The 12131-nt window shown below is 43.3% G+C and overlaps 1 protein-coding gene across 1 annotated transcript in view; it reads left to right on the top strand.

The window, feature by feature from the left end:
* Positions 1-12131, top strand: part of LOC125925789 (voltage-dependent R-type calcium channel subunit alpha-1E-like) — a 200540-nt gene that overhangs the window by 52710 nt on the left and 135699 nt on the right. The window contains exons 4-6 of the mRNA XM_049635045.1: positions 7292-7395; positions 8430-8582; positions 9774-9955. Coding sequence (XP_049491002.1) covers positions 7292-7395; positions 8430-8582; positions 9774-9955 — 439 coding nt within the window. The remainder of the gene's footprint in view (positions 1-7291; positions 7396-8429; positions 8583-9773; positions 9956-12131) is intronic.

Below are 12131 nucleotides of genomic sequence, written 5' to 3'. Positions count from 1 at the left end.
GGTTTTGGGTCAGAGTCTTAGAGCCAGGAGGGATCTGAGAGGTCCCTCTAGTTGATTCCTTCATTTTAGAGATTAAAAAACAAACAAAACCCCAGATATGTTCTTTCTCCTCTTCCTTCATGACACCTATTTATTAAGTACTTTCTATGAGTCAGACTTAGTAAACACTGTTGTTTTAGCTTTCCCATGTCCAGCTTCCCCAGTGGCCTCCAGTCTTCCTTTTGGGGGAATCTTTCATTGTGTGTGCTCTTGGTGGGTGTCTTGCACACTTTGGAAGTAGTAGAAGACTGTCCCAGTGCAGCCAGATGGGATATAAGGGGACATGTGACTTAAGCTCGACCACATGGTTTTCCCCCTATGACTTTTAAGCTGTTGATGTTATGATATTGATACGGTTGGTGGTGATGTGTCTAGCAATATCCACAGTGGCCTAAGAATCAGACTTCCTGGAGTCTCTGACCTTTGCCAAGTGTGTAAGTTTTTTATTCCTGCTGTAACAAATTGCCAGAAACTTGGTGGCTTAAAGCAGATGTATTCTCTTACAGTTCTAGAGGTCAGAACTCTAAAATCAGTTTACCTGGGCTGCATCAGGTATCAGTAGGACTGTACTCTCACCTGAGCCTTTAGGAAGGAAGACACTTCTTTACCTTCCCTGGCTTCTAGGGCTGGGTTTCTTTCATGTTTCCTCCATCTCCAAAGCCAGCAGCATAGCACCATGCTTCAGTCACTACATTGCAACCTTCTTTCTAGCCAGATCTTCCTGTGCCTGCCTCTTATAAGGGCACTTGTGATTGCATTTAGGGCCTACGCAGATAATCCAGAAAAATCTTCCCATCTCAAGATTCTTAATCACCTCTGCAACATCACTTTTGCCATATTAGGTAACATTCACAGCTTCCAGGGTTTAGGATATGGATATCTTTGAATCTGTTTTTCAGCCTGCCACACCAAGATTTCTGCTTTCCTATTTTTCCCGCCTGGTCTTCCAGTATCCCTTCAATTCTGTGGGCTCCTGATATCTTTTTAAGTCAGTGCTATGTGAAGAAGTTTATAAGCATCTTATCTTTTTTATTTTATTTTTTTTTCAATATATGAAATTTATTGTCAAATTGGTTTCCATACAACACCCAGTGCTCATCCCAAAAGGTGCCCTCCTCAATACCCATCACGCACCCTCCCCTCCCTCCCACCCCCCATCAACCCTCAGTTTGTTCTCAGTTTTTAACAGTCTCTTATGCTTTGGCTGTCTCCCACTCTAACCTCTTTTTTTTTTTTTCCTTCCCCTCCCCCATGGGTTTCTGTTAAGTTTCTCAGGATCCACATAAGAGTGAAAATATATGGTATCTGTCTTTCTCTGTATGGCTTATTTCACTTAGCATCATACTCTCCAGTTCCATCCACGTTGCTACAAAAGGCCATATTTCATTCTTTCTCATTGCCACGTAGTATTCCATTGTGTATATAAAGCACAATTTCTTTATCCATTCATCAGTTGATGGACATTTAGGCTCTTTCCATAATTTGGCTATTGTTGAGAGTGCTGCTATATAAACATTGGGGTACAAGTGCCCTTATGCATCAGTACTCCTGTATCCCTTGGGTAAATTCCTAGCAGTGCTATTGCTGGGTCATAGGGTAGGTCTATTTTTAATATTCTGAGGAACCTCCACACTGCTTTCCAGAGCGGCTGCACCAATTTGCATTCCCACCAACAGTGCAAGAGGGTTCCCGTTTCTCCACATCCTCTCCAGCATCTATAGTCTCCTGATTTGTTCATTTTGGCCACTCTGACTGGTATGAGGTGATATCTGAGTGTCGTTTTGATTTGTATTTCCCTGATAAGGAGCAACATTGAACATCTTTTCATGTGCCTGTTGGCCATCTGAATGTCTTCTTTAGAGAAGTGTCTATTCATGTTTTCTGCCCATTTCTTCACTGGGTTATTTGTTTTTTGGGTGTGGAGTTTGGTGAGCTCTTTATAGATTATGGATACTAGCCCTTTGTCCAATATGTCATTTGCAAATATCTTTTCTCATTCCGTTGGTTGCCTTTTAGTTTTGTTGGTTGTTTCCTTTGCTGTGCAGAAGCTTTTTATCTTCATAAGGTCCCAGTAATTCATTTTTGCTTTTAATTCCCTTGCTTTTGGGGATGTGTCGAGTAAGAGATTGCTACGGCTGAGGTCAGAGAGGTCTTTTCCTGCTTTCTCCTCTAGGGTTTTGATGGTTTCCTGTCTCACATTCGCATCTTATCTTTTTTAATCCTTACATCAACCCTCTTAGGAAAATATTGTCCCCATTTTACAGATAATAACACTATAGCTCAGAGAGGCAGTTGCATAAGGCAAGACAGCTGTGTGAGGGAACAGGCATTTGAAACCAGCCAGTATGACTGGAGAGCATGTGCTTTACCACTTCCTCATCATCCTAGTTCAACTCTCTTTTGCCTGTAGATCTTTTCCAAGGAGGAGTTAGGATGCCATCTGGCTCTGAAGTCTGGATCATATTATTTAGGCAGGGAGACAAGGCAAGGGGGTGGGCATTCCAGGCAAGAAAGAGGTGGGAGAATAAGAGGTGAATCCAAGAGATGTGTTAAAGGAAGGATATGTTAGACTTTGGTGCCTCGTTGGAGGTAAAATTATAGAAGAGAAGAAGGAGCCAATCACCTCTGAAACACTTCTAAGTGGACACAACAACTCATTTTGGTGGATTACCCATGGAATTGATATCCTGGTTCAAACTGTGTTAGGAATCCAATTTGAGTTAGGTCCCTCCCTGTCTCCTCTTGGTTTCTTATAATGTGGGCTGGTTAAGCACCTAATACCTTTTGCTAGTATTAATCAGCCTTTTTGCACAGATGCTAATGAACAATTTGCCTTTCGAAGGCTCATGAACTTCTCCCTTGGGATTTATATGGGCGGAAGCAAAGAAGTAATTTTGGGAGCTCAGGAGGAACTTTTGGGCCTAAGGGTAGGAGACCCCTGGTTTGTATCTCCTCTTCAAAAGAGAACTTACACACTTGTTTAAGGCTAGTGCAACAACTGGGAGGGAAGCTATTTACCTGGTCATCCCTTGAATAGAGTTGCCAGATTTAGCAAATAAAAATACAGGATGCCCAGTTAAATTTGAATTGCAGATAAGCAACGGATAATTTTTTAGTGTAATATTTGCATAATGCTTCAGGGAATTTTTAGCCATGGAAGTGTGAAAAGAGACTGTTAGACCTGGGTTGATGAGGAGGCTAAGGTAGAACCCAAGGTCAAAGGGACTCCAGGGTGGGAGAATTCTTTGCGTAATTGACTCGGGGAGAGGTCATTCGGTTGTGATTGCTCAGAGCATTCCTTCCATCTTCTGCCACTGCTGTAATGGGCACACAAGACCCTCAGGATCATATCAGGCTCTAGACTCTTCTTACTTGCTGACAGCTAAGAGCGAAAGCATTAGAGGTAGGTCTGAACCATGACATCCGCTAGGAAACAGTTTTTGAACATTTATAGTGTGCAGAATCCTGCATCTGTCCTGGTCGTGGTCAGAGGTTTGTGTCTGTCCTCTGCTTTGGGGGTAGTCACTAAGCACCCCTCTATGTACAGAGCTCTCCACCCAGACCCTGTGCTCATAGTGACAAAAGAAATGGAAAACACAGCCGCTGTTTCTGAAGAGTACTCGCATATGCTGCATGGGATTGCAGAGCTTAGGCTTTTATTAACTCAGAATTAGAGTTTTGCGCAGCAGCCTCACTCTGATTCTGTGGCACAACTGTCTCTTCATGTGTGTATATGTGGATATTATAGCCGTTGTCACCTCAGGTGCAAGGAGCCTCTGTCTGACCTGCTCGTCCGGAGAGGTGTCAGTGACAAGTCTGTGGGAGTTAGTAATTTGTGGTTTGGGGATAAAGGGAACCGAGCTCACTGGCTTGTTGGGAGGCTAAGTATTGTGACCTTGGTATTTTTAGCAATGTACTGGACTAAAGAACAGTGGAGCTGTGCAGTACTGAGAAGACATTGCATGGCATAATGGCAGAGTGGGGAAAGGCTTGGCTTTGATATCAGAAGAGAAAGGACCTTAATGCCTAGTCTTGCCATTTATTAGCATAATTTTTTCAAAGTCTCGATTTCCTCTTCTATGAAGTGGAAACAGTAGTAATATCAGGATATGTTTGAGAATTTAATGAGATAACATATGTGAAAGATGCTAGTAGATAGTGAGCCCTATGTGTGTTCCTGCAGTGTTCCCATTCTTGAAACACTTTGTAAACATCTCTGTTATGACACTCTTCATGGTGAATTATAATTATTTCATTTCTGTGTCTGTCCACTTCCACCAGACTGAGGACCTGGGCCGTTTCCTACTGTGGACTTACGCTGAACCTCCTGCATACATCTGAGGCCCAGAGTTTTGCCGAGCGTATAGACTTTAGCACTGAGGCTTTGCTGAAGGGCAGGTCTTTACATTTTGAGTCTTCTTCCTTCCCTCTCTAACTCTCTTCCTGAGAAGATCCTGTCCTGTGGAATCTCCTTGAGAGCAGGGGTCCTAAACTATATTGGAAGATCCTTATTAGACTCTAAAATGCTCAGGGACAGATTTCTGGTACATGAGCTCCAACAGGCATGTGTTGGAACAGCATCCTGGCTTGCCACCTGCCGTTATCATTGGTAAACTCTAGGGTTTCTCTGGTACTTCTTTCCTTTTGGTTTCTGCTTCAACACATTTACTACCTTCATCAGTGCAGTTCAATCCATCAAGTATTCATTGAGCACCTTTTAACTTTCCAGACCCTGGGCTAGGTGTGGGGATAGAGATGGGGAGGACAGTGCCTCCACTTGAGGTGTTTTGGACCTTGTGGGAGAGACAGATGAGAAACCAGAGAAAACAGAGAATTTCTCTAAGATGTGGTAAGGGCAGTGATGGCAGTGGACACAGAATTCTATGGGGACTTTTTCCTCAATTATCTTTACCCCCTAAGAATTCCATTGCCCCTACTTCTAGCAGGTGGACAGGAACTCCTACCCTCAAACATGATGTGAACACTAGGAAGCAGCCATTGGCCAATGGGCATGAGCTAAAGACCTGGTTTATGAGGAGGCTAAGACAGAACCCAAGGTCAAAAGGGTAGGATGAAGGAAAAGAAAATTCCAAGGGCTGGGGGGAGCATGGGCCCCAGGCAGCACAGTCCTGGCTAAAGTTTGGGGCAGCTTAGATGACTTGGGGGGCAGGTTGGTTCAGCTGAAGGCCACACTTGGTGAAAAGAGCATTCATGTGTCTTGTGGGTCACTACTCAAGCTTCTGGCAACAAATGCCATATTTTTGCCTCTCTCTCTTTCAAATTAGCTTCACTGTTATTTTCTTTCCCACATGAGAATTCTTATTTCTCTGACATTTGCTTCTCCACAAGCTCTTATTTCTTCTTATTTCCTTCCTGTTTTCATGTCCCTGTTTCCTTTCACCATTCACTTCCCTGTCCTCTTATCCTCCCTCCCCTCTACCAGTTTTATTTCTCTCTACACTTGTGCCTTCTTGCTTTTTAATTTTGTCTTCTGAACTCTACCTCCATGTTCTGAAATACACCTCCTTCAGCTCAGGGTTGGGGAGGAAATTTTCCTTTTCAGTAGCTCTTTCTTATGATATGAAAGAGCATCTCGTGTGTATCTGGGTATCCTTGGAAACAAAACTCTGGTTTCTGAACAGGGCTCTTTCTGAACAGAACTCTGTCTGTTTGTAAGACAGAGCAAACCATAGGGAGAGCTGTCTCCCATGTGCAGTGCACCTCAGAAGACTCAGAGTATGGTACTTCTTCCTCTGTTAGTGGATTCAGCGGAACAATGACCCCGTTTTCCTGGGGTTCTGGCTCTCTATCACTATGCTTAGCCTTGAGGTTTGTCTGTCTCCTCTTCCCTTTATTTGCTTCTTTGCCTGTTTTATTTTTTAGTCCCGTTTTCTACATTTCTTCTGCTCTCTTTTCTCTTCAGGTTTTCCCTACTTATTGGAAATAATATCACTTCCCTCCCTAATTTCTCTCTTTGGCATTGGCAGATAGAGTCAAAAGCAGCATCAGAGATGTGGCTCCTCTAAATCCCTTTTTTTCAGAGGGCAGTATGGAAGTTTGGGTCAGGAGAGGTAGAGAAGACCTGAGAAGCTTGCCTAGCTCCTGAGATCTTTTATGCGAGTAGAGTTTCTTTCTGGTTCTTATCTTGAGGTTGGGTTAATGTAGGATTATAGTCTTAAAGTTGAGAGAAATCTCTACTGGTTTTTTAGATAACCTTCAACCAATGTTGGAACATTTTTAACTTCCTAATAGAAAGTTCTACAGTCTGTGTTTGAGTACGTTTAATGTTGGGAAGTGTACTACCACATGAACAGTCCCCCTGTTCTTGGGCAGCATGGCTTGTTTCAAAGTTATTGCTCACAATTGTAGAGTCTTGGATCTGTGTCATTTGTACCCATCGATACTCTAGCTGCTTTCTAGAGGTGTACAGCATAAACCTTTCATTCAAGTTAGATTTCAAGTATTGAAGGAAACATTTTCATCCAAAAATAATTAAATGACATAAACTCTTCCCGCCACCCTTTGACTATGTAGAAAACTCAGTTTTCTGAGTGACTTATTTGCCCATGGCTCAGACAGCTGAAATTGTTGTGGAGAGGTTGGGAGGGAAGACAGGTACTATTCCACAGAAAGAAGACTAAAATTAGACAAAGTTGCAAAAATAGTATTATTAATATTTGTGTTGGACATAATATCCAGTTTGTTTGCACATTATAGCTATAGAACACTCATAGTTATAGCATCAGTGTGATTGATTTGTTTGGTAAAAACTCTTGATTGCCAAGGTGAACAAGAGCGAGTTACTCCTTTACTGCAGCTGATCCAGGGAAATTCCCTGAAGTAGCCAGGAGACAGGGGAACCTACGAATTCTGATATAAAAAATCCAGGGGCCTCAGTAGGTTGGAAAGGGAGAAAGGAGGTTGGTGAGGGATAGAGAGGAGAGGAGGGGGCAAAGATTGGAGGCAGGAATGGGATAGATGCTAGAGAGCTTATATTTTACTCATGATTGGGAACCAGGATTCTGATGTAATGACGAGTTTTCCCTCTTTGCAAAGTAAAACCCAGATGTGGCTAAATATAATTTCAGTCGGAACCACTGATGATTCACCCCAGTTCAGGTGCACCCACACGCAGCTGGCATCAGCTCTGTGTACTTTCCAGGCTGATCCTTCTTCAACCCAGCTTCCCCCATGAAACAGGAGGAGAAAGCCAGACGGTGATAACCTTGACCTTCTTTGTTTCCATCTGCAGCATCCTGGCTACAGCAGGAACCCACTTCAACACACATGTGGACCTGAGGACCCTTCGGGCTGTGCGTGTCCTGAGGCCCCTGAAGCTCGTGTCAGGGATACCTAGTGAGCACTTGCCTTTCTTTCTTCTCCTCTGTTAATGGCTTTCCTGAAATGATAAACAGGAAGCTATTTCTCCAGTGGTAAAAAAGAATGGGGATGCAGCAATCTGGCAAAACATTTCACTCTAAAACTTAGCAACTTTTTTTCCAGAATTTAAAGATAGTGGAAGATCTTTGGAGAAAATTTTCAAAGTAAAAAAATATATGTAAAATGAAAAGGAAACGCCCTCGTTATCCTATTTTTTAATTCATTTTTTCCTGTGCATTTTAACATGATTGTGATCATACTGTGTGTATACTTTTGGATCCTATCATATAAGCATTTGATTTTCCTGACACTAAAAATTCCTCAAAAATATATTTTAAAAAGTCTGTACTATAGCCCATCTTATACAAGATGACTTATTTAGTCATTTCTACTGGACATTAGATTATTTTCATTTTCCCCCCACTAGAAATAGCGCAGCGACATACATCTCTTTTCTTAAATCTTATTCAAAATATTATTTGAAGTATTATTTTCTTAGGCTAGGATATTAGAAGTACAACTTCTGGGTCAAAGTATATGGTATTTTGTGAATAGTGATTGTACTAATTGTTATCCTAAAACAGTGGATGGAAAGCCAGGTTTCAGGTAGAGTAGTGGGGGAGGTAAACTTTGTCTTTACTCTCATAAGATTTAGAGCCTAGCAAGGCCAGGCTTAATTTCCTTTAGGAAAGAAGCACATTCTAATAAGTTTATAAGAGATAAGCAGAAAGCATCATGGGCGAAACAAATAAGGGAGGAGTAACAGGTGTGTAAAGGATCAGGGAATGGTGAGAAGGAACATGGAATTGATTCCAGGGGAAGTAGTGATGGCAGTCTTCGGCTCAACTTGCTCTGGTTGTCCCTTTGCAAATTGTCTTCATTGTCTTAGGACCAGTGGTTCTTTTCCCTCAAAGACTTGCCCCTCTCCTCCTAGAAGAGAGTAAGGGAGCCTCCTATGTCACATGGTGCTCTAGGAGGCTCCATTTGTCATTCTCTTCCTTTCCTTCTAGGCCTACAGATTGTGTTGAAGTCCATCATGAAGGCCATGGTGCCTCTTCTGCAAATTGGCCTTCTGCTCTTCTTTGCCATCTTGATGTTCGCCATCATTGGCTTGGAGTTCTACAGTGGGAAGTTGCACCGGGCATGTTTCACGAACAGTTCAGGTAGGATCGTTGTTCCTGGCCTTCTCCTTCTTTCCTTCCTCTCCCCTCTGGTCATTGGAGTAATTTCAGGTCATTGGGGGACTGAGTGGAAAAGTATATTCTATCCCAGCTCTGGGATTAGAATCACAAACTTCTTAGCAGCTTTTTGAGGCACAAGCAGCCTAGGCTAAGGATCCCCAGGGGACACTGATATTGCACAGCAAATGGCCTCTTAAGTTTGCAGTCAGAGGATTTCAAACAGGAGGTTTCAGTTCCCCCATCCCATGGTAGAAGGCTATCAGACTGACTCAAAAACCACCTGTCTGAAGAAATACCCTTTGTACAATAGCCTCTTTGGCCCACAGGCCAGGTGGGCCTTGGAGCCCAGAGTCAGACTTGGGTCTCTCTAGGTCTGTGGAGACATTTTCCCTCCATGATCCACCTCATGACCTTCCTCCTTCCCTGCTGTGACCCACACACAGTGTGGAAAAGCTGAGAGAGCTCTGAGCGTGACTTGCCAGGGGTGCTTGTGAAATTTGCGGGGTTCACAGACCTCAAATCCGTACCTCTTTGTATCTTATTTGTTCTTTTCAAGTCCAGTAGAATACCCTAGAAGAAAAGGGGGTCAGGGAGACGTTGAAGAAGCCCAATTTAGTATCATGTGGGTTTTTTTGTTTGTTTGTTTGGTTGGTTTTGGTTTTTGGTTTTTGTTTTGTTTTGTTTTGTTTTTAAATCTTCAAAGGACACCTTCTACCTTGGGAGTTTTGTTTTGTTTTGTTTTTTTCTTATTCAAGACCAGGAACTTAGGCCAGAAAAACAAGGAGTTGAGACCCACTGAAGCGACTTAGTTTATAATTGTCCCCAAGAAACCCGAGAAGAACTCAGGGTCTGTACTGAGTCTGAAGTTGGAAAATCAGGAAGATTCTGCCTTCACCTCAGATTGTTCTATGTGATCCAGTCTGTCCATGCCTGTGGTACTCAGGCAAGGGTAGAAGATGTAGCCTGAAGAAAGTGAAGGCCATGTGGCCTCAGAGGAAGCTGGGAAGTACTGGGATGAACACACAGTATGTAAGCTGTGAGGTATAAAGAAGCCAGAGGTGGGAGCCCGAGACAAAGAAATAGAATTGAGTGTTTGTGGCTTCCTGAGGGTCATTTCTACGTCATGCTAAAATATCATGTGGTTTATCCCCTACCCTCTGAATGTGTCTGCAGGTATTCTGGAAGGATTTGACCCTCCTCACCCATGTGGTGTGCAGGGCTGCCCAGCTGGTTATGAATGCAAGGACTGGATTGGCCCCAACGATGGGATCACCCAGTTTGATAACATCCTTTTTGCTGTGCTGACTGTCTTCCAATGCATCACCATGGAAGGATGGACCACCGTGCTGTACAATGTGAGTAGAGCTGGCAGGGGGCTGGATCCAGAGGGAAGAGCCCTAGAATGGGGCTTCTGGCATTGTTTGGACTGGTTAGTCTGGGGAAAGGGAAGGCTGGGGATATGTCTGTGTATATGTCAGTTTGTGTGCGTGGGGGCGGTGGGGACAGTGGGGCTGGACTCCACTGTGAGAAGTCATAGCACTTCGTATCCTGTTGTCTGGCCTCTTGCTGAGTGGAAGTATACAGTTTCTCAACAGAGTTAGGAAGCTACATCCCATTGGATGGGTGAACAAAGCTAGTTATATCAGATCAACTTAGTAGTGATAGAGTATGTTTTACTACAGGTTCAACATGGTGGTGGGGTTCAGTGAGGAGTACCAAAAGGTATAGATTTCTTGGTTGCTTCAAAGAGTTTACCATCAGGTTGGAAAGATATTACGGTAGTTCTCAACCCTGGCTGCAGATTAGAATCAGCTAGGAGCTTTAAAAATTTATACCTTCTGGGCTTCACTCCAGACAAATTAAGTAGGAATGGCTAGGGGTAAAGGCCCATCATTGATTTTTTTTTAAACTTCCTAGCTGATTGTAATATGCAGCTACTGTCAAGAACCACTGCATTATGTGCACATAAGAAACTTAATAAATAACAATGCTTAATTGTAAGACTCACTGGGGATGCTTGTTAAAAATTCAGGTTCACGGGCCCTTTTATGCAGGTGTTGATCTTGTGTAGTTTTGAATCGTTAGTGGGCTATACTTTTTACAAGTGCTTCTGGTGATTCATATGATCAGGTATGTTTGGAAGGTTCTGAGTTAGTGCATAAGACAAAGCTGCCTAACTGCCTGTCAGGGATGGCAAGGGACTCCTGCATGGGACACAAGTTAGACAGGGTGACCACTGAAGTGTCTTCTGCCTCTCAGAGTCCTATTTTAACAAGTTATGAAAGGCATGGGCAAAGTTCAAGTTCTAAAATGACAGGGGTCGGGGAGGTGTGTGCTTTGATGCAAAGGGAACCTAAGTGGGCAAAACAGTTTGGGTAGGTTGCCTTTGTACAGGTGCTTACAAGGTCTGTACTCTCATATGAATCCAGCCAGCCCACCCTGAAGCAGGTACTCTGGAATGATCATGCCTCTTATCTCTACTTTCACAGGCTGCCTTTACCCTAAGGTGCCCTCTGTTTCCTTTTAACCTGATTCCATCTGTATAAAACTTACTGGGTGGGGCAAGGTATAGTTTACACAAAACACCCTTTGCTTTTGTTTTTGTGCTTTGTCTTTGGTTTCACTTTTGTGGATCTCTAGATATAATCCACACTGGAGGGAAAGGAAGTGCTATGTCCCAGGAGAGACTCAACCAGATTGTAATGCCCGAAGAGCCAGGATTTGTGTAAGGCCTGTAGTGGGTGTTTAGTAAATGTTTACCAACCTAGATCCATTTCCATGCAGGTGAGCAATTCAGGCCTGAGGTTTACAGAATAGAGCCACAAGCTGTTATGCTAAAGCTCTAAAGGGCAGTGAAGAAGTCCCAAAGACGAGCTTATGCCCAGCAACCCTAAGGGTTATTTGTGACCTAGAAACACCTTGAGGACATTCTGAGATTCTCACCAGTTGTGGGGGGTAGCAGGAGGGAGGGAAGGGAGAAGAGACTGATGAGTATAGTTGTTCCCTATTTGAGATATGAAGGATGTCTTTAGGCCATGTCACTCAGATTAGCCAGGCATCTCTGCACTGGCCCCACAGTGGCTGGTGTCATTTTGGGGCTCTGGGAGTGATGTATTTCAATTATATGTGTAGACTCACCTAAGTGATGTGATAAATGCATTGAAAGCCTAGAAGGAGAAGTGTTGCATTTGAACATACAGGTGTGATCCGTTGGTCCTCCTGAGCCAGGGCTCAAATAGTGCTGAGACAAGTATGAACACAGTTGAAGAATGACCAGTCATTTGCATTAGATCCTTTGTTCATTCATTCATTCAACAAATAATTAAGTGAGCGTCTACTATATGCCAAGCACTGTACTAGGTACTAGGGAAATGTGGAGGGAAAAAGGGTGCTATGATGCTTGCTTTCATGGTGCTCTCTTTAAATTCCCATTTGTCTCCAGTTACCTGTATAACACAGGTATGGAGGTCACACAGAGACAATGATCTTGCCCTCTTCTCTAGTTTTGGTCCAGTGAGGAAGCAGGGAGGA

The sequence above is a fragment of the Panthera uncia genome, chromosome F1, assembly GCF_023721935.1.
Source record: "Panthera uncia isolate 11264 chromosome F1, Puncia_PCG_1.0, whole genome shotgun sequence".
NCBI classification, from domain to species: Eukaryota; Metazoa; Chordata; class Mammalia; order Carnivora; family Felidae; genus Panthera; species Panthera uncia.
This window is presented reverse-complemented; position numbering and strand designations above follow the sequence as displayed.